Here is a 27,607-nt window from a genome sequence, read left to right as displayed (position 1 = left end):
CCTGGCCTGAGAGCTTGGCAATCTCTTCTCTACTCCTTCCAAATTTGGTCAGAGAGTCAGACAAAAGAGATTCCTTCTCCTCCAGCTTTTGCATTAAGGCAGTGGTTCCCAAACTTTTTTAGTCCAAGGCACCGTTTGGGTCTCCCTGACTTTTTCAAGGCACCCTTACGCCAAAATAATTACCAATGCTATCAGTATTTAGATGAGGGAAAAAAATTACTTATTAGCTTGTTTGTAAAAATAATAAACATAAATCCAATAAAAAATATATTTATTTAATTTGATTTCTTTTAAAGAACAATTGACAGCACTCATTAACAGGAATAACATCAAACAAAATAAAACAACAATATGTAGGCAGTTATTAGAGTGTTCAAAAACGACAACACTTATTATTGGGATATGTGAGCCTGTTGTGCACTGCACAACTTTTCAAACCTTGGGATTAGCTTGGACACTGCCCCCCTTATTTCCTCTTCCACATTGATTTTTGAACAGTACTTGCTTTTTATTACAGCAACTGCTGAAAACCCAGCTTCACACAAATATGTTGTTGCAAAAGAAACAAGGATTTGCTGTGCTTTAGCACTTAGCATTGGATATTCATCTTTAATGGATATCCAAAACTCTTCAAGTCCCATGCTGCTGAATTTTACTTTCAAGGTCTTGTCACAGGAGAGCTCGATGAGTTTTTCTTCTTCTACAGAAGAAAATTTGATTGGGGCACTAGTATTGAATGGATCCTGGATCCATACGAACTTTTCCATATTTTCAGGAAAATATTTTTCAAACCAGTAACTGAGGTTTGTTAGGTGCTGCTCAAAAACTGATTTAAGTGTGACACATTCATGTGTCAAACAAACATCATCGGATGTAGCAAACTGATGCAACATGGGGAAACAGTCATTGTAACAATCTTAATTTAATTTTCTTCTCCATAGAAACAGTTTTTTCCTGAATGCAGATACCTTCTCTGAGAGTTTAAGAATGTGGGTGTTGTTTCCCTGCAGTGAGAGGTTCAATGCATTCAGTTTATCAAAGATATCACACAGGTAGGCTAACTTGGACAAAAAAAACACAGTATCCAAGTAGTTATTGGCACACTCATGTTCTTCTTCTACAAGATATGAGTAGAGTTCCTGGTGTAACTTAAAAACATGAGAAAGTACATTGCCACGGGAAAGCCATCGTGAGTTGCAGTAGTACAACAAAGATGTGTGCTCAGAGCCCATATCCTCACACATTTTTCAAAAAAACCTTGCCTTCTGTGGTCGAGTTTTTATAAAGTTCACAACTTTCAACACACTTTCCATGACTGCATTGAGTGGCGGACTCAGATGCTTTGATGCAAGGGCTTCCCTGTGGATAATGCAGTGGGTCCAAAGCGCATCAGCAGCTTTGCTTCGTATGAGTGCCTGCAATCCTCCATAACAGCCAGACATAGAACGACCACCATCAGTACAGACACCAAAGCACTTTGTCCAGTCTAACTGGTTTTCACTCAAAAAAGTGTCAATGATCTGAAACAAGTCGTGTGCCTTTATACCGGCGGTGATACTTTCACAAAAGAGGTCTTCCACAATATTGTCACAATCTACAAAGCGTGTGTAGCAAATCAAATGAGCATACTTGTTACTGTCTGTTGGCTCATCTAGTTGTAGCGCAAAATCCTTCCCTTTCATTTTTTCAATGAACTGGTCATTTAGATCTTCAGCCATATGTTGGATTCTGCGACTGATGGTATTGTTTGATAAAGGTACCTTTGAAAGCAGTTTTCCAGCTGATTCCCCAACCAGAATGTTAACCATATCCACTGCAGCCGGTAAAATCAGTTCTTCTGCAATGGTGTGAGGCTTTTTACACATCGCAATTCTATGTGCCACCTTGTAGGATGCAAGCAAAGCATTGCATGGTATGGATGCTTGTTTAAAGAATGTGCCTTTTTGTCCTTTTAATTCTTTTAGCTTTCTGCTGAAGAAATCACGCGGTTTCTTAGCCATGTTAGGGTGATTGGTCTCCAAATAGCGTCTTAGTTTGCTTGGAATCATGCTTTCTGTTGACAATATTTTCAGGCACAGTACACACTGTGGACGCTCTTCATGGTTGACATCTACAGATGTAAAAACGATGTCTAGGTAAGTATCGTCGTATCTGCGATGTTTCCTTTTCTTCCCGACTGTGCCACTGGCCTGTGGTTCTTCATCCTTTTCTTCACTAACAGACTTCTTTCCAGTGTGTAAAAACCTTTCCATTTTTTGTGCAACAAAATAATTCTGTACTGGAGCAATCACAATAAATTCATTTAAGTTGAAGGCAAATCCTGTGTAGCTTCCATACGAGAAGTAAAATTGTGTTTCTAAAAAGCAGCAACATAAAAAGCATAGCCAAAACTTTCTGGGCCCCATAGCAACATATTTATGGGGCCTCTGTCCCAATGGTTCTTGAGAGACACCACTCCGCAACAGTTATTAATATTATGTCCCTTAATAGTGCCCCGGTTAATTTTCCGAATCATAGTATTGCCGTAGTTAATGTTATTCCCCGTAGTTTATTTTTTGAATGTAGTTCCATAGTTTGCAATGATGCCACACTGTAGGGCTACCAGTACATATTATGCCACACAGTATTCCCAATTCACATTATCACTGTGTCCCCAATTCATATTATGCCCCATTACACTGCCCTCCAGTTCATACTGTGTCACTTCACAGTGCCCTCCAGTTCATACTGTGTCACTTTACAGTGCCCTCCAGTTCAAATTATGCGGTGTTACAGTGCCCCATTTTGAAACATTACAGTGCCCCGTTACCATTAAAATATCCAATACAAATACACTTCTCACTGAAAATGTAATGTCGCACAATTAAGGCTGGACAATGGTATGAAAATTTTGCGGAAATGAGGGCTTTACTGTGCTTCGGGCCATTCATGGAGCAGGTTACCGTGGAGAAGTTCTTGACTTCTCCAGTTCTTGACTGCTCTGTGGCTGAATCGCATCACCATACATTAGTATGGTAAGTGCGATTCATGGAGGAATGTAAAGCTCTGGTTTCCGCATCTCCATGGCGTTTAGATTTGCCATCGCAGGATGGCAGAATCTGAACATCTGTGCAAAAATTGCAAGCAAGCTAAAGGTGCCCACACACGGTACATTTTGTACTAGATGCGTTTTGTACTAGATCGTATTGCATCATGTTCAAATCACATGCGATACGCTACGACAACGTGCGATTTGAACTAGATGCAATCTAGTCCAAAAATACTTTTTTGGCTTGCGATGAGAACTACGTGGGAGCACGCATCGCATCACAAGCCAAAAGAAACACGTGTGATTTGAACTACAAGTGATGCGTTTTGAACTAAAAAGTTCAAAACGCATCCGAGAACCGCACCATGTATGGGCACCATGAGTGCTTCCCTGCTTTCTGCCCAGCACCCAGCCATAGTCCTGCTCCCTGACCACCCTGCAACGTCCCGGTACTTCTGCATGTGTAGAGGGACCCGCCAGCTGAATCCAACACCGCAATGGGAGACTGCAGGAGAAGACAGCGCTGCTGGAGCACGAGATACCACACATTGCCGGAAAGGTGAGTATTCATGAATTGCTACTTACCGAAGTTATATATCGCATCAACCCGATGCGATGTATAGTGATAAGTATCAATTTATTTTACGTAGCGTACATGAATACTCCCCTATGGGGGTCATTCAGAGTTGGTAGCTCGCTAGCAGTTTTTCGCTGCCGTGCAAACGCTAAGCCGCCGCCCTCTGTGAGTGTATATTAGTTTTGCAGAAGTCTGAACGCTTTAATCGCAGAACGGCTACAAAAATAATTTGTGCAGTTTTAGAGCAGCTCAAAACCTACTCAGAGCTTGCGATCACTTCAGACCATTCAGTTCTGGATTTGACGTCACAAACACGCCCAGCGTTCTCCCAGCCATGCCTGCATTTTCCCTGGCATGCCTACGTTTTTCAGAACACTCCCTGAAAACGGTTAGTTGCCACCCAGAAACGCCCACTTCATGTCAATCACTCTGCGGCAGCCATTGCGACTGAACTGCATCGCTAGACCCTGTGTGAAACTACATTGGTCGTTGTAATAGTACGTCGCGCGTGCGCATTGCGACGCATATGCAGAAGTGCCATTTTTTAGCCTCATCGCTGCGCAGCGAATAAATGCAGCTAGCGATCAACTCAGAATGACCCCCTATGTCTTTTTGCAGTGCGATACTGGTCACCTGCACCTGTATTCATTTAAGAAGAAAAAAACCCCAGGCTTTGTATAAAATAACAGGTTTTTTTTGCAGTCAAACCAAGACCAGCCCCCCACCCCCCACCTGCTTGCCAGCTTGTCGTCATATAAAGGGCCCTACATACACACTTAAAGATTTTACTGAACGATATGAACTCGTTCATTTCTTTCAGTGTGTAGGCACCACCGATGAACAATGCGCGGCCCAGCGCTCGTTCATCGTTGGTGCCAGCTCGTTCATACCTGCAGGCCGATATGGACAATCTCGTCTATATTACCATGCAGGGCTATGGAACCGGGTGACGGGGGAAGTGAAGAAATGTCACTCCCCCCGTCACCTCCCCCTCTGTTTGGGAAGGCCTTGCGGACCTGATTTCCACAGCTACCACGGGTAAGTCTTCTTTTCTGCCTTACATTCCCCCACAGCAAAAGAAAACACCTCAATACCAGATGCAGTCCTTTCGGTCTCATAAATTCAGAAAGGGGCGCGGTTCATCCTTCCTCGCCAGAGGTAGGGGGAATAGAACACCAGCTTCGGCTAGTTCCCAGGAGCAAAAGTCCTCCCCGACCTCTACCAAATCCACTGCATGACGTTGGGGCCCCGCTGCAGGAGTCCGCACCGGTGGGGGCACGTCTTCAGCTCTTCAGCCAGGTCTGGGTTCATTCGGACTTGGATCCTCGGGTGATAAGAATTGTGTCCCAAGGCTACAAACTGAAGTTCGTAGATGTGCCTCCACGCCGATTTTTCAAATCGGCCTTACCAGCTTCTCTCCCAGAGAGAGTAATAGTTTCGGCGGCTATACAAAAGCTGTGTCAACAGCAAGTGATTATCCAGGTTCCCCAGTTGCAACAGGGAAAGGTGTTCTGTTCAACCCTGTTTGTGGTCCCGAAGCCGGACGGTTCGGTCAGACCGATTCTGAACCTAAAATCCCTAAATCTATATTTGAAGAGATTCAAATTCAAAATGGAATCTCTCTGGGCAGTGATCTCCAGCCTGGAAGGGGGGGATTTTATGGTGTCACTAGACATAAAGGATGCATACCTTCATGTCCCCATATATCCTCATCAGGCGTTCCTGAGATTCGCTGTACAGGATTGTCATTACCAGTTTCAGACGTTGCCGTTTGGGCTTTCCACCGACCCGAGGATTTTCACCAAGGTAATGGCAGAAATGATGGTGCTCCTGCGCAAGCTGGTTTTTCAAAATTATCCCGTACTTGGACGATCTCCTGATAAAAGCGAGATCAAGAGAACAATTACTGAAGAGCGTGGCTCTCTCTCTCTGAAGGTGCTACAATAACACGGCTGGCTTCTAAATTTGCCAAAGTCGCAGTTGGTCCCGACAACTCGGCTGTCGTTTTTGGGCATGATTCTGGACACGGAACGGCAGAGGGTTTTTCTCCCAGTGGAAAAAGCTCTGGAACTCCAGAACATGGTCAGGGTTCTGCTGAAACCAAAAAGAGTGTCGATTCATCAGTGCACTTGAGTGTTGGGAAAGATGGTGGCGGCCTACGAGGCCATTCCGTTTGGCAGGTTCCATGCAAGAACTTTTCAGTGGGACCTACTGAGCAAGCGGTCAGGGTCCCATCCCCAAATGCATCAGATGATAAGCCTGTCCCCCAGGGCCAGGATTTCTCTCCTGTGGTGGCTCCAGAGTGCTCACCTTCTAGAGCAGGGGTGGGGAACCTCAGGCCCGAGGGCCGTATAAGTCCCTCAAAGCCACTTGATCCGGCCCGCCCAGGCTCACCTAAGCGAGAGGAGATGCTGAGCGCCCGCTGAGATTTTACCACCAGCGGGCGCCCATCTCCTCAGCAGCAGCCGGAGGCAGGAGCTCACTCCTGAGCTCCAGATTCTGGCTCAGGCAGTGTACATGTGTGGCTATGCGGTGCTATGGGAGAGACGTCATGACATCTCTCCCATAGTTTCGAGGAGAGGGAGGTGGGGTTTTTTTCTTTCTTTTAATGTGAGTGTGTGTGTGTAAGCGGCACTACTAGGGGGCATATTTAATGGGGCATAACTACAAGGGGATATCTAATGGGGCATAACTACAGGGGGCATATTTAATGGGGCATAACAACTGACGGGGCATATCTAATGGGCCAAAACAACTGACAGTGGGCATATCTAATGGGCCAAAACAACTGACAGTGAGCATATCTAATGGGGCATAACAAGTGACTGGGGGCAAATCTAATCGGGCATAACAAGTGACTGGGGGCATAACTACTGACTGGGGGCAGGCTAATTTTTAAGTTGATCATTTTTGTATGGCCCCCGAAGGATTTTATAAATATCCAAATGGCCCTTGGTAGAAAAAAGGTTCCCCACCCCTGTTCTAGAGGGTTGCTGGTTTGGAATTCAAGATTGGGTTCTCGTGACCACGAGCCTCCGAGGTTGGGGAGCAGTCACACAGGGAAAAAACTTTCAGGGAATATGGTCAAGCCAGTAGGCTTGTCTGCACATAAACGTGCTGGAATTAAGGGCCATATACAACGGCCTGAGACAGGCGGAGCATCTCATTCGCAACCTACCCGTTCTGATCCAGTCAGACAATATCACAGCCGTGGCGCATGTAAACCGCCAGGGCGGAACAAGGAGCAGAGCAGCAATGGCGGAGGCCACCAGGATTCTTCGCTGGGCGGAAAATCATGTAAGCGCTCTGTCCGCGGTATTCATTCCGGTAGTGGACAACTGGTTAGCAGACTTCCTCAGCAGACACGATCTCCATCCAGGGCCAGTGTTTACTAAAAATCCGAGTTTTGCCGATTTGTGTTTTTTTTTCTAAGTCCCAATCCGGGAATTCACTAAGCAGAAAACTCAGCAGTGTCTGGTCTATTTGTAATGGTTTGATTGGCAAAGTTTTGAAATACGAATGAATAGACCATCGGTCAAACGCGGCTTTTATTTCATACAATACGGATATTCACTATTCATTCGTATTTGGGATGTTAGTCTCTGAGTGCTCAAGTGCAGGTCTATTTTTTTCGATTCGTTAAAAAAAGCAGGAAAAAAATAGACCTGCTTTTTCCAGTCGAGTTTGGATAACCATGCACGGATCAGTGAGATCTGTGCATGGTTATCTATGGGAAAGGGTGTGTTTAGTGTCAAAAGTGAAAAAAAAATTGCGTGGGGTCCCCCCTCCTAAGCACAACCAGCCTCGGGCTCTTTGAGCCGGTCCTGGTTGACAAAATATGGGGGGAAAAATGACAGGGGTTCCCCCAGATTTCATCAACCAGCACCGGGCTCTGCGCCTGGTCCTGGTCCAAAAAATATGGGGGACAAAAAGCGTAGGGGTCCCCCGTATTTTTAAAACCAGCACCGGGCTCCACTAGCCAGGTACATAATGCCACAGCCGGGGGACACTTTTATAGTGGTCCCTGCGGCCCTGGCATTACATACCCAACTAGTCACCCCTGGCCGGGGTACCCTGGAGGAGTGGGAACCCCTTAAATCAAGGTGTGTCCCCCCTCCAGCCACCCAAGGGCCAGGGGTGAAGCCCGAGGCTGTCCCCCCCATCCAAGGGCGGTGGATGGGGGGCTGATAGCCAAGTGTAAAAAATGTGAATATTGTTTTTAGTAGCAGTACTACAAGTCCCAGCAAGCCTCCCCCGCAAGCTGGTACTTGGAGAACCACAAGTACCAGCATGCGGTGGAAAACCTGGGCCGCTGGTACCTGTAGTACTACTACTAAAAAAATACCCCCAAAAAACAGGACACACATACCGTGAAAGTATAAGTTTATTACATACATGCACACCTCCATACATACATACATACTTACCTATGTTCCCATGAGGCTCGATCCTCTTCTCCATGTAGAATCCTTGGGGGACCTGTGGTGGGAACTTTGCGGTCAGCGGTTGACCGAAAGTAACCTCACCGCTGACCGCAAAGTTCCCACCATTGGATACAATGGAGCGCATAGGCGCTACATTGTATCTCTGCCGTGTGCTGCCTCACAGACACTACAGGAGCACACAGCCAATCGGGAGAGTGCCACGACGTGGCGCTCCCTGATTGGCTGAAGGGACCCTCTTTGACAGGAGTCAGGGGGGGTCCTGGCAGTCGGGGAAAGGGGTCCCATGTGTAAACATGGGACCCCTTTCAGTGCGTGGTCGGGTTTCCGTTTTTTTGTTTTGCCAAGTACGTGGATTATACAAAGAACAGAATCTACACTGGATTATGTGAGTATAATTTTTTTCACAGGTCCCCCAAGGATTCTACATGGAGAAGTGGATCGAGCCTCGTGGGAACATAGGTAAGTATGTATGTATGGAGGTGTGCATGTATGTAATAAACTTATACTTTCACGGTGTGTGTGTCCTGTTTTTTGGGGGGTATTTTTTTAGTAGTAGTACTACAGGTACCAGCGGCCCAGGTTTTCCACCGCATGCTGGTACTTGTGGTTCTCCAAGTACCAGCTTGCGGGGGAGGCTTACTGGGACTTGTAGTACTGCTACTAAAAACAATATTCACATTTTTTACACTTGGCTATCAGCCCTCCATCCGCCGCCCTTGGATGGGGGGGGGCACAGCCTCGGGCTTCACCCCTGGCCCTTGGGTGGCTGGAGGGGGGGGACACCCCTTGATTTAAGGGGTTCCCACTCCTCCAGGGTACCCCGGCCAGGGGTGACTAGTTGGGTATGTAATGCCAGGGCCGCAGGGACCACTATAAAAGTGTCCCCCGGCTGTGGCATTATGTACCTGGCTAGTGGAGCCCGGTGCTGGTTTTAAAAATACGGGGGACCCCTACACTTTTTGTCCCCCGTATTTTTGGAACCAGGACCAGGCGCAGAGCCCGGTGCTGGTTGATGAAATATGGGGGAACCCCTGTCATTTCCCCCCCCATATTTTGTCAACCAGGACCGGCTCAAAGAGCCCGAGGCTGGTTGTGCTTAGGAGGGGGGACCCCACGCATTTTTTTTCAGAATTTTAAAGACTTTAAACACCTTTTTAAGGTACACAATGAAGCCCTGCACGGATCTCACAGATCCGGCCGGGATTCCTTGTGATTTGTCAGGCAGTGTTTTACTCATCACTCCCGTAAAACACTGCCTGACATTACGAATCATATCGACATCGGAAAATATGAATTGTGAAAAGTCGGCAGCTTAGTGAATGACCGTATCAGGATTCAAAAAGTTGCAGTAAAATGCACCCAATACCATTCGAGATCAAACACCCTTCAAAAGGGCAAAAACGCAAATCTTTGTAAATATACCCCCAGGAGAGTGGGGACTTCATCAAGAGGTCTTTGCAGAAGTGATCAGGCAATAGCAGTGAACGCGCTAGTAACACCATGGGTGTATCAAGCGGTCTATGTGTTCCCTCCGCTTCCGCTCATCTCAAAAATATTGAGAATCATAAGAACAGGAGTTCAGACGATACTCATTGTCCCAGATTGGCCTCGAAGGGCCTGGTATCCAGATCTTCAGGAAATGATCACAGAAGATCCTTGGCCGCTTCCTCTCAGAGAGGACCTGTTACAACAGGGGCCGTGTGTGTCCCAAGACTTACCGCGATTACGTTTGATGGCATGGCGGTTGAACACCAGATCCTAGCTAGGAAAGGTATTCCAGGGGAAGTCATCGCTACTCTACTTAAAGCTAGGAAGGAAGTAACGACGAAGCACTATCACGGTATCTGGAGGAAGTATGTGTCTTGGTGTGAATCCAAGAATGCTCCTACGGAAGAATTCCAGCTGGGTCATTTTCTCCAATTTCTACAGACAGGAGTGGATATGGGCCTAAAGTTAGGTTCCATTAAGGTGCAGATTTCGGCCTTATCAATATTCTTTCAGAAGCAATTGGCCTCTTCCAGAAGTACAGACTTTTGTGAAAGGAGTACTGCACATCCAACCTCCTTTTGTGCCCCCTGTACGTGGTGTTGCAGTTCCTTAAATCACATTGGTTTGAACCACTTCAAACTGTTGAGTTAAAATTTCTCACGTGGAAAGTGGTCATGTTATTGGCCTTGGCATCTGCAAGGCGGGTGTCAGAATTGGCGGCCTTGTCCCACAAGAGCCCCTATCTGATTTTCCATGTGGATAGAGCGGAATTGAGAACTCGTCCACAATTTCTACCTAAGGTGGTTTCGTCGTTTCACATGAACCAACCTATTGCAGTGCCGGTGGCTACGGATGTCTTGGAGGAGTCCAAGTCCCTTGATGTAGTCAGGGCTTTAAAAATCTATGTAGCCAGAACGGCTCGTATAAGGAAAACAGAGGCTCTGTTTGTCCTATATGCAGCCAACAAGGTTGGCGCTCCTGCTTCCAAGCAGACTATTGCACGCTGGATCTGTAACACGATTCAGCAGGCTCATTCTACGGCAGGATTGCCGTTACCAAAATCGGTGAAGGCCCATTCCACTAGGAAGGTGGGCTCTTCTTGGGCGTCTGCCCGAGGTGTCTCGGCATTACAGCTTTGCCGAGCAGCTACTTGGTCGGGTTCACTTTTGCAAAATTCTATAAGTTTGATACCCTGGCTGATGAGGACCTCCTGTTTGCTCAATCGGTGCTGCAGAGTCATCCGCACTCTCCCGCCCGTTCTGGAGCTTTGGTATAAACCCCATGGTCCTTACGGAGTCCCCAGCATCCTCTAGGACGTGAGAGAAAATAAGATTTTAAACCTACCGGTAAATCTTTTTCTCCTAGTCCGTAGAGGATGCTGGGCGCCCGTCCCAGTGCGGAATAAATCTGCAGTACTTGTACATAGTTACTGATGTAGTTACACGAGAGTTGTGTACGGTTGAGATCAGACTGTTGCTGATTTCTGTTCATGCTGTTAACTGGTTTAGTTATATACCATGTTATACGGTGTTTGTGGTGTAAGCTGGTATGTATCTCACCCTTAATTAACAAAATCCTTTTCCTCGAAATGTCCGTCTCCTCTGGGCACAGTTCTATAACTGAGGTCTGGAGGAGGGACATAGAGGGAGGAGCCAGCTCACGCCCATTAAAAGATCTTAGAGTGCCCATGTCTGCTGCGGAGCCCGTCTATACCCCATAGTCCTTACGGAGTCCCCAGCATCCACTACGGACTAGGAGAAAAAGATTTACCGGTAGGTTTAAAATCTTATTTTTTTCTTTTTAGCACAGATTAAGTGGTCCCAAATACCTTACACTGGTAGTGCATATAAACAACTTCTCCATTCAGGCTCTTAAAACTAGAACTCAGGGATTGCTGGGACACATAGTGCCACAAAATGTCTCTATTTAAATAGAACCACATTTATAAAAGGTTTCAACTTTGCTTGATTGGTCTTAATGAGCCAATTAACAAGGACACCAGACTCCCATTACAAGATTTTGCAGGCACAGGTAAAAATAAGCTTGGAAAAGAAATTCAGTTATAAATTATCAGCTGCTTGCAACCCCTTAAAGCACATCAGCACAGCTACTTTCAATGAATGGTGCAAAGAAGAAAAGTCAAAACAGTCCATGCACCCTGTTTAACCCCTTTGCTGCCAATGCAAACCCCTGCACCACAAACAAACACATTCAGTTTAAACAAAACATATCATTATTTTTACCCTGTGGGTGTTAGGATCTCCTGCTCTGTGCTGCCACGTCGCCATGGCAACCGGGAGGCAAGTGTTAGCGAAGTAACCTGAGCGCAGCTGATACTCCGGTCCGGGTTTTTACTGTGTAGTGGTTACAGGCTCTGTGCACGGCAGGGAATCCGGCGCTGGTTTTGTGCTCCCAGTCTGTGAGGTCTGAGTGGGGCGTGGACAGCACCTGCTATATAAACCATCCTCTCAGGCTAGGCAAATGCTGCTGAATCTTTGTTTGTTAGTCAGTTCCAGAGTTAGCTAGTACTGTGTGACTTTGTATTTACTTGTTGCTTACTGCGAATAGGCCTTGGGATTCGGTACTTCATTCTGCCAATCCGGACCTAGCAGTAAGACTGGAGTCAGTTGTTTGACCTGCTGGGGTTCTTTTGCTATTCTGTGAACCCAGCAGGTTTGCGGCTGTACTCTCAGACCTGCTTGCTTAATCCTCCCTCACTGTGCAGGGCGTCCAGGTGTCAGTTTAGTGGCAGTAAGCTGAACCTGTGCCCTGCAAGTGTGGGTTAGGATTGTGGATACTCTCCTTGTGTCTATATTTCTATCTCTGACCAAGGAGTTTATTCCCAAACCCGTTGGTAACCCTTTGGGGTTTTTTCTGTTGCTCTTAGCAACATCATTTCAGGTGCTCCACATGTGAAATCACTACACATCGCTTCATTGTCCGCTCTATCTCATCTGAGCATTCCTGACACTAGGGAGACACCCAATTCCTGAGCCTTTGGGCTTCTCCGTTCACTTTGTGTTTATTAGTTATTCCATCACCTCCTGTGTATGTTATGTTATACTATCTGTGAGTTCGTTTGCTTCGCTTCCCTCTCTGTTCATACACCGGTATACCCCTGTTAGCACTGGTGTGCGTAACATATTCAGCAGCCCTACTCCTGTTGAAATTTTGTGGGAATATGGAGCATACCCCTCAAAATACTTTGCAACAGGTGGTCGATCAGGTGCAGGTCCTGACTCGACAATTTAATGAGATGTCCATTAAAATGAACACCCCGCAGGCCGCTAGCGGAGCTCCCGCAGCAGCAGCGGCAAGTTCAGGGGTTAAGGAGCCGAAAGTAAATCTCCCGGATCGTTTTTCTGGAGATCGCTCGCAGTTCTTTTGTTTCAAGGAGAGCTGTAAGCTATATTTCAGGCTTAGGCCCCAGTCTTCTGGGTCGGAGATTCAGCGGGTGGGCATGGTGATTTCCTTGCTACAAGGAGACCCACAGGTCTGGGCATATGGGTTACAGCCTGACTGTCCGTCGCTTAAAAGTGTTGATGCTTTTTTTACGTCACTGGGCATTTTGTATGATGACCCTGACAAGATGGCTTCAGCCGAGGCTCAGATTACGGTTCTTAAGCAAGGGCGACGGCCAGCTGAGGTTTATAGTACGGAGTTTCGGAGGTTGGCTCATGATACCCAGTGGAATGACCCAGCCCTGAGAAACCAGTACCGAAGGGGCCTTTCTGACCAGATAAAGGACCAACTGGTACAATATCCCTCGCCTGATAGCTTAGATCAGCTCATGCAGTTATCCATCCGGGTGGATAGACGACTGAGAGAGCGTAGGCTTGAAAGGGAGACCGCAGTTTCCTTTTTTCCCAAGGGAACCTCAGACTCTGAGGAATATTCCGAGGAGCCTATGCAGATTGGGGCTACCCGCCTCTCCTCGCGTGAGAAGACGCGGAGGAGACAGCAGGGTTTGTGTTTGTACTGTGGGAATAAAGGTCATGTTGTAGTATCATGCCCAGAAAAAAATGAAAACTTCAGGGCCTGAGGGTGATGGGAAATATCCTGTCAGGCTAGAAGTCAGAATTTCCCAAAAAGACTTTTCTCATTCCGGTGACTTTGGAGATCCTCGGTCAAACTGTCAAGACTGAGGCCTTTGTTGACAGTGGGGCCGATGGGGTTTTCATGGACCGTCAATTCGCCCTGGAACACTCTGTTCCCTCAGTACCTTTGGCATCAGAAATTGAGATCTGTGGGTTAAACGGGGAACCATTGTCCCAGGGTAAAATTACCTCCTGCACCAGCCAAATTCCTTTGTTTATTGGAACCACACACTCTGAAAAATTGTCTTTTTATGTGACTGTCTGTTCTTTTGCCCCATTGGTTTTGGGGTTACCCTGGTTAAGGGCCCATAACCCTCAATTTGACTGGGTCTCTGGGGAGATTCTTAGTTGGGGTAGTGATTGTTTCAGGAGTTGCTTGAGCCTTCCAGTCAGGCTCTCGCAGCTAAGTTTGCCAGGATTGCCAGGATGTTATGCAGATTTTGCGGATGTGTTCTCCAAAAGAGTTGCGGAGGTACTACCTCCCCATCGCCCCTATGACTGTGCCATTGATTTGTTGCCGGATGCTAAGCTTCCCAAGAGCAGGTTGTACTCCCTGTCACGTCCTGAGACTCAGGCTATGGCAGAGTACATTCAGGAGAACTTGGCTAAGGGATTTATTAGACCCTCACAGTCCCCAGTTGGGTCGCGGTTCTTTTTCGTGGGTAAAAAGGACGGTTCATTGCGACCCAGCATCGACTTCAGGGAATTGAACCGTATCACGATTAAAAACTCGTACCCACTGCCTCTCATTTCGGTTTTGTTTGACCAGCTTCGTACTGCCACCATTTTTTCTAAGATTGACCTACGCGGTGCTTACAATCTAATCCGAATAAGAGAGGGGGATGAATGGAAGACTGCCTTTAATACCCACTCAGGGCATTATGAATATTTGGTGATGCCTTTTGGGCTCTCTAATGCCCCGGCAGTCTTCCAGGAATTCATGAACGATGTGCTCAGGGAATATTTGGATAGATTCTTAGTTGTTCATCTAGATGACATCCTAATCTTCTCTCATTCCCTGGAGGAACATCGGAAGCATGTACGCTTAGTCCTCCAGAAACTCAGAGACCACCAGCTTGGGGCGAAGCTGGAGAAGTGCGAGTTTGAAGTCCAGCAAATCGCATTTCTAGGGTATATTATCTCCTCAGAAGGTTTCCAAATGGAGGGTTCTAAGGTACAGGCAGTCCTGGATTGGGTGCAGCCCACTAGTTTGAAGGCGCTTCAGCTTTTTCTGGGCTTTGCGAATTTTTATAGACGGTTTATCGCTGGATTTTCGTCTATAGTGGCCCCCTTGGTGGCACTCACTAAGAAAGGGGCGGATGTTGCTCACTGGTCTTGTGAGGCCAAAGCGGCCTTTGCCCGTCTCAAAAGGGCATTTGTCTCGGCCAAGGTGCTGCGACACCCAGATCCAGAGCGTCCTTTTGTGGTAGAAGTGGATGCCTCTGAGATAGGTATTGGGGCAGTGCTCTCTCAGATGGGGGTGTCTGATAATCGCCTTCATCCCTGTGCTTACTTTTCCCGTAAATTTTCATCTGCCGAGATGAATTATGATGTGGGTAACCGGGAATTGTTGGCTATAAAGGATGAACTCGGGGAGTGGAGACACTGGCTTGAGGGGGCTAAGTTTGTGGTCTCAATTCTCACCGACCATAAGAATCTGGCATATTTAGAGTCAGCGAAGCGGCTCAATGCCAGGCAGGCACGATGGGCTTTGTTTTTTGCTCGCTTTAATTTTTTGATAACATATCGCCCTGGGTCAAAAAACATCAAGGCTGATGCGCTCTCGCTGAGTTTTGCTCCAGTTCAAGAGACCACCGAGGAGCCATTGCCCATTGTGTCCCCATCATGTATTAAAGTGGGCATTACCCAGGACCTCTTGTCATTAGTCCTTAGAGCACAGGAGCAGGCTCCTCCAGACCTTCCGGTAGGTCTCTTGTTTGTGCCTCCTAGGTTAAGACAGCGAGTGTTCCTGGAATTCCATGCCAAGAGGTCGGCAGGGCATCCGGGTATTGCCAGAACTCGGGAGTTGCTGTCTAGGGCGGTGTGGTGGCCCTCGGTGGCTAGGGATGTGGATCAGTGGGTTCGGGCATGTGACGTTTGTGCCCGAAATAAAACTCCTAGAGGGGTTCCTGTCGGCCCATTACATCCACTCTCTATTCCGTCTAAGCCATGGACCCACATTTCCATGGATTTTGTGGTGGACTTGCCCAAATCCTCGGGGATGACAGCCATTTGGGTTGTCGTTGACAGGTTTTCGAAGATGGCGCATTTCGTTCCACTGGTTGGGTTGCCATCGGCCAGACGCCTGTCTGAGTTATTTATGCAGCATGTTGTGCGCCTCCACGGGTTGCCACTTGATGTGGTCTCTGACCGTGGATCCCAGTTTGTGGCCAAATTCTGGAGGGCATTTTGTTCTGATCTCCAGATTTCTGTGAGCTTGTCGTCAGGCTACCATCCACAGTCTAATGGGCAGACTGAGAGGGTGAACCAGTCCTTGGAGCAGTTCCTCAGGTGTTATGTCTCCAAGTGTCATACTGACTGGGTTGCTCATCTGTCCATGGCGGAGTTTGCCTATAACAACGCGGCTCACTCTGCTACAGGGATCTCTCCCTTCCTTTGTGTGTATGGGCATCATCCTAAGGCCAATTCTTTTGACCCCCTGGATTCCACGCCTGGTGGTTCCTCTGTTGTTTCGGTCCTTAGGGGTATTTGGAGGAAAGTGAAGAAAGCCCTTGTGTCTGTGTCATTAGTGACCAAAAGGGTTTTTGATAAGCGGAGAAGACCCTGCAGCTTCAAATTAGGAGACTTCGTCTGGTTGTCCACCAAGAATTTGAAGTTGAGACAGCCATCTCATAAGTTAGGCCCCCGGTTCATCGGCCCTTATAAGATCACCAGGGTTATCAATCCGGTGGCATTTCAGTTAGATCTGCCCCGTTCATTGGGTATCAATAAAACATTTAATTGTTCCCTTTTAAAACTGGCGGTTAGTAATCCTTCTTCCAGGGGAAGACCTTCTCCTCTTCTGATACGGGGTCAGAGGGAGTTTGTGGTTGAAAGGGTTCTTGACTCCAAGATGGTTCGGGGTCGGCTGTCATTTTTGGTGCAGTGGAAGGGGTATGGCCCGGAGGAGCGGTCGTGGGTGCGCAGTTGTGATCTTCATGCCCCCAGACTGATACGCTCTTTCTTCTCGCAGTTCCCCGATAAACCCGGTGGTAGGGGTTCTTTGACCCCTCGTCAGAGGGGGGGTACTGTTAGGATCTCCTGCTCTGTGCTGCCACGTCGCCATGGCAACCGGGAGGCAAGTGTTAGCGAAGTAACCTGAGCGCAGCTGATACTCCGGTCCGGGTTTTTACTGTGTAGTGGTTACAGGCTCTGTGCACGGCAGGGAATCCGGCGCTGGTTTTGTGCTCCCAGTCTGTGAGGTCTGAGTGGGGCGTGGACAGCACCTGCTATATAAACCATCCTCTCAGGCTAGGCAAATGCTGCTGAATCTTTGTTTGTTAGTCAGTTCCAGAGAGTTAGCTAGTACTGTGTGATTTTGTATTTACTTGTTGCTTACTGCGAATAGGCCTTGGGATTCGGTACTTCATTCTGCCAATCCGGACCTAGCAGTAAGACTGGAGTCAGTTGTTTGACCTGCTGGGGTTCTTTTGCTATTCTGTGAACCCAGCAGGTTTGCAGCTGTACTCTCAGACCTGCTTGCTTAATCCTCCCTCACTGTGCAGGGCGTCCAGGTGTCAGTTTAGTGGCAGTAAGCTGAACCTGTGCCCTGCAAGTGGGGGTTAGGATTGTGGATACTCTCCTTGTGTCTATATTTCTATCTCTGACCAAGGAGTTTATTCCCACACCCGTTGGTAACCCTTTGGGGTTTTTTCTGTTGCTCTTAGCAACATCATTTCAGGTGCTCCACATGTGAAATCACTACACATCGCTTCATTGTCCGCTCTATTCCATCTGAGCATTCCTGACACTAGGGAGACACCAAATTCCTGAGCCTTTGGGCTTCTCCGTTCACTTTGTGTTTATTAGTTATTCCATCACCTCCTGTGTATGTTATGTTATACTATCTGTGAGTTCGTTTGCTTCGCTTCCCTCTCTGTTCATACACCGGTATACCCCTGTTAGCACTGGTGTGGGTAACAGTGGGGTTGGTTTTAACCACTACTCACAACACCCTTGGTCTGGTACTGATGCCCACGAGTTCAGCTTGGTCTGGAGTTCGCTGGTATGTGTGCCGCTACCTTGCGGCTGTTGGGTCCTCTGCCACGTGTGACACGACTAGCAGAAGGGCCCCACGTTGGGCGCCATTTGTAACAGGAGTCTTGCTAGAATATGCTCTGCTACAAAATTCCACCAGCAACCTTCTCCAGGCTTGTGCAAAAACAACAAACACCTTTTATTCAGGTAGCTCAAATACAGAGAAACACATAAAACACATAAAACAAAGATAGTCTTTAGTATAAACAACCAGGAAGGTTAGGCCCTGCCTCACTCCCTTTTCCTAAATAAGGAACCCTTTAGGTCCCGGCATCCTGACACTAGTGGCCCAGCCCTCCGGATCCCACTGTCCCTAGCAGGCCTATCACCTGGACACTAATTGCCTTCAGGATCCCTGACTCATGGGAGAGACTCTGCTTTAAACCCAGCACCCAGGTGCTGGCTGATGAAGCAGCTTTTTGGGCTAAGAAGCCTATAAGACCTGGTCTGGGGCAAATGGATGGGAACCTGGTCCATCCACACTTCCCGTCCACCCCCAGGACCCTGTGTGTAGCTTACAGGTGGCAAAGTACCTCTCCTGCCACAATATATATAGTGTTACACAGAATATACGATTTGGTATTTTTCCTGTGTTTTTCAGTCACCTCATACCACTTAAATCCTCTGTTCTGTGTCCTGTATTTACTGTCACATTACATAGGGGGTTATTTGCAGGTATTATTTTTTGTCTGGCTATATTGTACTGTTACGCTCTAAGGCTACCCTATGGTGGGAGGCCGACTTCTGCAGTACACCCAGGCCTGGTGAAAGACCACTTCAGACGCCTGGGTGCAGGAAGTTGTCTCCCACGGGTACGCAGTCTCTTTCAAGAGACGTCCCCCTTGCCAGTTTTGCACAATGGTTATCCCTGCGGATCCATTAATAGCGCGAGCTCTACACTTGGTTGTACAATCCATCCTGGATACAGGAGTGGTAGTGCCGGTACCTCTGTCTCAGAGTGGCAGGGGTTACTATTCGACCCCGTTTCTAGTTCCGAAGCCAAATGGGTCCTTCTGGCCTATACTCAACCTCAAATCTTTGAACAAGTTTGTGAGAGTATCCAAATTCCGTATGGTGCTGGCCATGGAACCCGATGACTCTGTGGTTTCCCTGGACATACAGGATGCTTACCTGCACATACCTATTGCGATGTCGCATCAGCAATATCTGCGGTTTGCTATTGGCAACCTACATTATCAATTCCAGGCACTGCCTTTTGGATTGGCCACAGCCCCTCGAATCTTCACCAAGGTCATGATGACGGCTCTTCTCCGCCGTCAGGGAATCAGGATCCTGCCGTATCTGGACGACTTGATGATCCTGGCGAACTCCCAAGAGGTTCTCCTCAGTCATCTGGAACTGATGGTCCAATTCCTACTAGCCCACGGGTGGCTCATCAACTGGAAAAAGTCCTCGCTGGTCCCTGCTCGGAGTATGGTGCATATGGGGGCACTACTGGACACACACAGCCAACGATTGTTTCTGTTTCCAGAGAAAGTCCTGAAACTTCAGGACAGGATCAGATATTTCCTCTTTCGCCCAAAAGTGTCGATACTACTAGGCCTCATGGTGTCGTCTTTCAACATGGTAGAGTACGCTCAATTTCACTCCCACCCTCTGCAGAGGTTAATCCTTTCCAAGTGGGATGGCCTGCCTCATCGGATCAGGTCTCAAATGATCTCCTTGACTCCGGAGGTTCGTCTGTCACTAAGTTGGTGGCTACAGGACCAGCAGTTGAGCAGGGGGCGTCCCTTCTGGATATCCAACTGGGTCCTCCTGACAACACATGCCAGTCTGCGGGGGTGGTGCGCGGTGTTGGAGCAACACTCTCTCCAGAGTCGGTGGACCAGGGAGGAATCTCTCCTCCCGATAAACATTCTGGAATTGTGGGCAGTGTTCAATGCGTTGACACTAGTCCTGCCTCTAGTACAGAACAGGCCTGTTCAAGTACTATCAGACAACACCACCACGGTGGCGTACATAAATCATCAAGGCGGCACTCAAAGCCGCATGGCAATGCTGTAAGTATCAAAAATCCTCCATTGGGTGGAACGCCATCTGCCAGCAATATCGGCAGTGTTCATCCCCGGGGTCCTCAACTGGGAAGCGGATTTCCTCAGTCGTCAGGACGTTCACGCCGGAGAGTGGAGTCTTCATCCAGAAGTCTTTCAACTCCTAGTGGACAAGTGGGGCCTACCAGATGTAGACCTGATGGCGTCTCGACACAATCACAAGGTTCCGGTCTTCGGATCAAGGACAAGGGATCCTCAGCAGCGTTCGTGGACACACTGGCAATTCTATGGAACTTTCGGCTGCCATACGTGTTCCCACCAGTGTCACTCCTGCCCGGGGTTCTACGGAAGTTCAAGCAAGAATGAGGAATACTACTTCTAGTCGCTCCAGCGTGGCCCAAACGTCATTGGTTCTCAGACCTGCAGGGTCTATCGATAGTGCATCCTCTTCTACTTCCTCACTGCCCAGACCTCCTCGTTCAGGGCCCTTGTGTCTATCCAGGCCTGGTTTTACTGGCTTTGACGGTGTGGCTTTTGAAGCTTCACTCCTGAGGGCCAAAGGATTCTCCGAGGCAGTTATTCAAACTATGTTGAAGGCCCGCAAACCGACTTCTGCACGGATTTATTACAGGGTCTTGAAGTCTTACTTCACATGGTGTGCTGCTAAGAATTATGATGCCTATTCGTTCAGTACGTCTAAGCTTTTGGCCTTTCTGCAACAAGGCCTAGATTTAGGACTTCGTCTGGCCTCCCTCAAGTTTCATATATCTACCTTTGTCGGTGTGGTTTCAGAGGAAAATTATGTCTTTTCCGGACGTTCATACTTTCACTCAGGGCATTTTATGGATTCAGCCTCCTTATGTCCCTCTTGTGGCTCCATGGGATCTGTCTGTTGTCTTAAATGCCCTACAAGAGTCTCCATTTGAACCTCTTGAGTCTGTGGATCTGAAATGTCTTACACTTAAGGTCGTGTTTTTACTGGCTTTTGCCTCTGCTAGGAGGATGTTGGACTTAGGCCCCTTGTTCTGTCGTCCACCCTTTCTGATTTTTCACTGTGACCGGGCAGTTCTTCGAACTAACCCTGGTTATCTACCTAAGGTGGTGTCATTTTTTCATCTTAGCCAAGAGATTGTGGTTCTGGCCTTTATCTCTTCTGGTTTGTCCTCCAAAGAGCGGTCTTTGGATGTGGTACGGGCTCTCTGTATTTACGTAGAGAGTACTGCCTCCGTCAGGTCAGATACCCTTTTTGTACTTTTTGATTCTCACAAACATGGCTGGCCTGCGAATACGCAAACCTTGGCAAGGTGGATTAGAATGGTGATTGCACAAGCTTATCCACAGGCTGGTCTTCCAGCTCATGCTGCTATCAAAGCCCATTCTACCCGGTCTGTTGGACCTTCTTGGCGGCCCGCTGAGGTGCGTTCCACTGAACAATTGTGCATGGCGGCTACGTGGTCCTCTGTGAACACGTTCATCAGGTTCTATGCCTTTGATACTTCCGCCTCCCAGGATGCTTCCTTTGGACGCCGGGTTCTTGTACCAGCTTCAGTGCATCCCATCCATTCCCATCAGTAACTGCTTTAGGACATCCCCGATTATTCCCTGTGGAATACCAGTGTACCCTGCTGCAGAAAAGGAGATTTATGGTAGACTTACCATAGTTAAATCTCTTTCTGCAAGGTACACTGGATTCCACAGGGCATCCACCCTGACGCACTTAGCTTCTTTTAGGCACTACCGAAGATAGTTATGGTTAGGCTGCGGAGAGGGAGGGCTAGGGGGGTAATTCTCTGCATTGGGATGCTAGTTTCAGTCATATGACCACCAGCATCCTATCTGCCAGCATATCATATATATTCCTTTGGTAACCCTGGGTTATGTCCAAACCCTGAATAAAACAATGTTTACATATGATCAAATACTATATGAACTGTTATAGGTGACCTGGAGTAGCTAGGAACAGGCAGCATTTTACTGACTCTCACGCTGAAATCATTACAGTACTCCACGTTCTTCTCTGCTTGTTCTCGAGTGGGCTGGGACAGGACTGTTCCTTTAATTACATCCTTGCAAGAGGCTGAGGACTGGTCGGATTAGTGCTCTGAAGCCCGTCATCCTTTAATTGTCTAATTGTTTAAATGCATTTTCTACCCTCCTTTTTTATTCTTACTGGGGTGTATTTGTACATTCCGTTTTTTTGGTTTGGGGTTTTTTTTTGTTATATTTGTAGGTATGATATCAAGGATTGACACCACTTTCTTATTGTGCGAGAGCATGGACCTCATACAGTTTAGGGTCATTTAGATTATTGCCCCTATCATTTAGGTAGTTTTACCATCCTTTATTTGGTTTAGGGGTGGGGAGGTTCCTATGTAGTTTAGTTTAAGTTGTAGGAAGGGGGGCTGTTTTGGTATCCAAGTACACCTAGGGTGGGGTTGGAGGGTTTCTTTAGGTTTGATGTATATCCTATTTTGATTATTATGTACTGTACATTACTTTACCTGCACTGCCCAATTTCATTATCTATGACACATTTATTTTGTCCGTGTCTACCATCGTTTTCTTTTTGTACTTTTTTTTTTCTTTGTGTTGTTATACTCTCTTTAAAATGAATAAAAATGACTCAATTTAAAAAAAAATGAACGGTTATAGTTTATATTCTGGACTATGGGAAAAGAGGCATGATTGCTATTCAATTAGAAATCTGCAGTAAGTTTATGTAGGACTCAATGAGCAATGTGGATTTTAGTTTACAGCTACAGAGTATGTAGGGAAAAAAAGTAAAAATCCATATTTTATGTAAAAAATGTCAGGACATGGAGCAGTAACCCAGGGGGGGGGGGGTTGGGGCTGTGAGACCGGAGGTGGGGATCCCGGAGGTCAGCATACCAACCCCATATCCTGATCACAGTATGCAAGCAGGAAGGGGGGGGGGGGGGGGGGGCTCGCTGCACTCACCACAGTCTCTGTTCCCACTTTATGGACATCCATGAGTGGGAATAGTCCCTTTTAATTGGCATGCGGTGTTTGAACGCTAGGGATCCCGGCATCGCCATGGTCACTTTACCTCATCCCCCCAGGGGCACCCATCATAGTGAATAATGTATTTAGAGATTTTAAATAGGAAAGATGGCCAATAAAGATATATCATTTTTCAGGTGATTTTCTGTAAGAACAAAAAATAAGATTTTAATTACCTACCGGGAAATCCTTTTCTCTTAGTCCGTAGAGGATAATGGGGTCCACATTAGTATCATGGGGTATAGACAGGTCCACTAGAAGCCTTGGGCACTTTAAAAAATTAATAGTGTGCACAGGCTCCTCCCTCTATGCCCCTCCTACCAGACTCAGTCTAGAAACTATGCCGAGGAGACAGACATATCCTGAGGAAGGATGTAACAGAACAGTGGTGAGATTCGAACCAGCACACACAAACAAGAGGAAAGCCATACTAACCAACTGAACAGGAACAGCAACAGCTGAACCAACATTACTTAACTAAGTATACAGGACAGGATACACGAAGAACTGGGCGGGCGCCTAGTATCCTCTACGGACTACGAGAAAAAGATTTACCGGTAGGTAATTAAAATCCTATTTTCTCTTACGTGCTAGAGGATACTGGGGTCCACATTAGTACCATGGGGATATACCAAAGCTCCCAAACTGGGTGGGAGAGTGCTGAGGTTTGTGCAGAACTGATTGACCAAACTGAAGGTCCTCAGAGGCCAAAGTATCGAACTTGTAGCACTTAGCAAAAATGTGTTCGATCCAGACCAAGTAGCTGCTTGGCAGAGCTGTAAAGCCGAGACACCCCAGGCAGCCACCCAGGAAGAATCCACTGACCTAGTAGAGTGGGCCTATATTTTAGGAACCGGTAATCCTGCCGTGGAATAAGCATGCTAGATAGTAAGCCTGATCCAGCGAGCAATATACTGCTTTGAAGCAGGACGCACAGTTTTCTTGGGATCATAGAGAACAATTAACGAATCAGATTTTCTGTGACGAGTTGTCCTCTGAGGTAGCAGAGGTGTCAGTAAGCACCGGAACCACAACAGGTTGGTTGATATGAAACGCAGACACCACCTTAGGAAGAAATTGCTGATGAGTTCAGCTCTATCCTCATAAAAAATTAAATATGGGCTTTTGTGAGACAACGCCCATAGTTCGGACACACGCCTTGCAGAAGCCAAGGCCAACAGTGTAACAGTCTTCCACGTAAGAAGCTTAACGTCAACCTCCTATAAAGATTCAAACCAGTCCGATTGCAGAAACTGCAACACCACGTTAAGATCCCAAGGTGCTGTGGAAGGTACAAAGGGTGGCTGGATGTGCATAACACCCTTCAAGAACGTCTGAACCTCAGTGAGGGAAGCCAATTGTTTCTGGAAGAAAATGGACAAGGCCGAAATCTAGACTTTCAAGGAGCCCAAACGTAGGCCCACATCCACACCTGACTGTACAAAAAGGAGAAAACGCCCCAGTTGAAATTCCACTGCAAGAAATTTCCTGTTCTCACACCATGAGATATGTTTTTTCCAAATGCAGTGGTAATGTTTAGACGTTACCACCTTCTTAGATTTGATCAGGGTCAGAGTAACCTTGTTCGGAATGCCTTTCCAGGCTAAAATTTGACACTCAACTTCCATGCCGTCAAACGTAGCTGCGGTAAGTCTTGATAGACGAAAGGCTCCTATTGCAGAAGATCCTCTCGCAGAGGCCACGGGTCGTCCAGGAGCAACTTCAGTAGATCCGCGTACCAGGCCCTTCTCGGCCAATCTAGAGCAATGAGAATTGTTTGAACCTTTTCCCTTTTTATTCTTTTGAGAATTCTTGGGATCAGTGGAAGAGGTGGGAACACGTAAACCATCTGGTATACCCATGGAGTCACCAGAAGGTCTACCGCCACTGCTTGTGGGTCTCTCGACCTGGAACAATAGCGCTTTAGCTTCTTGTTGAGACGAGAGGCCATCATGTCTATCTGTGGAATTCCCCACCGGGTGAAGGTCCCACTCTCCTGGGTGGAGGATGTGCCTGCTGAGGAAGTCCGCTTTCCAGTTATCTACTCCCGGAATGAACATTGCTGACAGCGCCACCGCGTGTTTTTCTGCCCAGAGGAGAATTTTTGTTACCTCTGACATTGCAGCTCTGCTCTTCGTTCCGCCATGTCGGTTTATGTATGTTACTGCTGTTACATTGTCCGACTGAACCTGAATGGCTTGATCTTGAAGAAGATGCGATGCCTGTAGAAGGGCGTTGTATATGGCCCTTAGTTCCAGAATGTTGATTGGAAGAATGGCTTCCTGACTTGACCATTTTCCTTGGAACTGTTCCCCTTGGGTGACTGCCCCCCAACCCCTGAGGCTTGCGTCCATGGTTAGCAGATTCCAATTTTGAATCCCGAACCGTCGACCCTCGGTCAGGTGAGAAGTCTGGAGCCACCACAGAGGAGAAATGCTGGCTTTTGGCGACAGACGTATCCTCTGGTGCATGTGAAGATGCGATCCGGACCACTTGTCCAACAGATCCAGCTGGAATGGCCTGGCATGAAACCTTCCATACTGCAGAGCCTCGTAAGAGGCCACCATCTTCCCCAGAAGGTGAATGCACAGATGCACCGATATCCGGATTGGTTTTAGGACATCCCGCACCATGGACTGGATTACCAATGCCTTTTCCAACGGAAGGAACACCTTTTGTTCCTCCATTTCCAGGATCATTCCTAGGAACGGAAGCCTCCGTGTTGGTCCCAGGTGGAATTTTGGCAGGTTCAGAATCCACCCGTGATCCTGGAGATGTGAGAGGGCAATGCTGTCTAACAACCTCTCCCTGGAAGGTGCTTTTATCGGCAGATCGTCCAGGTATGGTATTATGTTCACTCCCTGTTGCGGAGGAAAAACATCTCCGCCATTACCTTGGTGAATACCCTCTATGCCGTGGAGAGGCCAAATGCTGATAGTGACAGTTCTGCAGGGCAAACTTTAGATTTGCCTGATGAGGCGGCCAAATCGGAATGTGAAGGTACGCATCCTTGATTTCCAGAGACACTGAGATCACCGCTCTCAGAGACTCCATCTTGAATTTGAACACCCTTAAATACGGGTTCAGAGATTTGAGGTTGAGAATGTGTCTCACCGAACCGTCCGGTTTCAGTACCATAAACAGGTTGTAGTAATAACCCTTGTTTTGTAGTTGAAGTGGAACTGGGACAATGACCCGAGTCAGCACCAGTTTTTGAATTGCCGTCTGTAAAGTCACACTTGCTTCCGGAGAAGCTGGTAAGCCTGATTTGAAGAATCTGTGAGGTGGGAGTTCCGGAAACTCCAGTCTGTATCCCTGGGTAATAAGGTCTGTGACCCAGGAGTCCTGGCAAGACATTGCCCAAACGTGACTGAAAAAGCGTAACCGTGGTCCCACCTGCCTGTCTTCCAGGCAGTGTGGTCCACCGTCATGTTGAAGGCTTTGAGGAAGCAGACCCGGAGGTCTGTTCTTGAGAACCTGCAGCTGCTGATTTTCTGGTTTTACCTCTATTACCTTTGAAGGTAGAAGAGGAACCCTTGGACTTGCATTTGAACTTTGCTGTCCGAAAGGATTGCTGAGTTGGAGTAGTGTAGGTTTTCCTAGCTGGGGGTGTAGTGAAAGGAAGGTACGTAGACTTACCCACCGTAGCCTTGGATATTAGCTTATCCAGTTCATCCCCGAACAGGACTTCTCCTGTGAGGCAGATTTTCCACTCCTTTCCTGGAGTCCGCATCCGCAGTCCACTGGCGTAGCCACAATCCCCTGCTGACACTGCGATGGCAGTGGTGTGTGCATTGAGCAAACCAATTTCCTTTTAGACCTCCACCATAAAATTAGCAGAAACTTGGATATGCTGCAGGAGTAAAACAATGTCCCCTCTGGGTAAGGTATCCAAACTGTCAATTAGATTACCTGACCATTTTGTGATGGCTCTAATGATCCATGCGCAAGCAATAGTAGGTCTCTGGGCCACCCCCACCGACATATACAGTGATTTGAGAGTGTTCTCAATTTTGCGGTCAGCTGTGTCCTTTAAGGATGCTGCCCCAGGCACCGGTAAGACAATCTTACGTGACAACCTAGATACCGATGCGTCGACAATCGGCGGGTTTTCCCATTTCTTCCTATCATCCAGGGGAAAGGATGTAATCAACCTTGTAGGGATCTGAAATTTCTTGTCAGGGTTAGCCCAAGTTTCTTCAAACAGGGCATTCAATTCCTTTGATGCAGGAAAAGTAGCTGAGGATTTATTTTTTATATTAAAAAAGGATTCCTCCTCCACCTCTGTCGTCTTGTCAGGAATGTGCAGGACATTTCTGATAGCCTCTATCAGGGCCTGTATGCCCTGTGATAAGACAGCTTCCCCCTGCTCGCTTCCACCTCACCCTCCTCTGGATATGATGTATCGTCATCAGTGTCATCCTACATGAGCTGTGCCAGAGAATGCTTTTGTGGGCCAATGGTGGGGTTATGTCACACTGGTATAGGATCTGAATCTCTATTTATCAGGTCATCCATAGACTCTTAAAATTTGTGTCTTTCTCATTATTGGATAATTTAGTTTGAAATATTCAATATCATCCATTTAATGGAAGCTAACCGTGGGGGTTCTGCCCCACGAGCCTGAGAATGAGCACTATCCTGGGTACAGGGTAGTGAGTCTCCAGGGTAAGAAAGGCACT

General features: G+C 47.4%; 1 protein-coding gene across 1 annotated transcript; it reads right to left on the bottom strand.

The window, feature by feature from the left end:
- Nucleotides 1–392: 392 nt before the first annotated feature.
- Nucleotides 393–26,658, bottom strand: LOC134934589 (protein FAM200A-like). The gene is made up of 4 exons (XM_063929995.1): nt 26,439–26,658; nt 1,263–2,356; nt 969–1,148; nt 393–881 (listed from the first exon to the last, which is right to left on the bottom strand). The coding sequence occupies exons 1-4, from the start codon at nt 26,656–26,658 to the stop codon at nt 393–395; spliced, it is 1,983 nt and encodes a 660-aa protein (XP_063786065.1).
- Nucleotides 26,659–27,607: the final 949 nt, after the last annotated feature.

This window comes from Pseudophryne corroboree, chromosome 6 (assembly GCF_028390025.1).
Source record: "Pseudophryne corroboree isolate aPseCor3 chromosome 6, aPseCor3.hap2, whole genome shotgun sequence".
NCBI classification, from domain to species: Eukaryota; Metazoa; Chordata; class Amphibia; order Anura; family Myobatrachidae; genus Pseudophryne; species Pseudophryne corroboree.
Note: the sequence above shows the minus strand (reverse complement) of the source record. Positions and strands in the feature narration are given on the sequence as shown.

Bases quoted from the DNA above. Each gene is read 5' to 3' on its own strand.
- LOC134934589 (XM_063929995.1), bottom strand. From the start codon at position 26,658: ATGCGGACTCCAGGAAAGGAGTGGAAAATCTGCCTCACAGGAGAAGTC. The intron at 2,357-26,438 runs GTAATAGAGGTA...GCTGCTTTTTAG, and splicing joins TTCCTCTTCTACCTTCAAAG to AAACACAATTTTACTTCTCG. The intron at 1,149-1,262 runs GCAAGGTTTTTT...CATGTTTTTAAG, and splicing joins TAAAAACTCGACCACAGAAG to TTACACCAGGAACTCTACTC.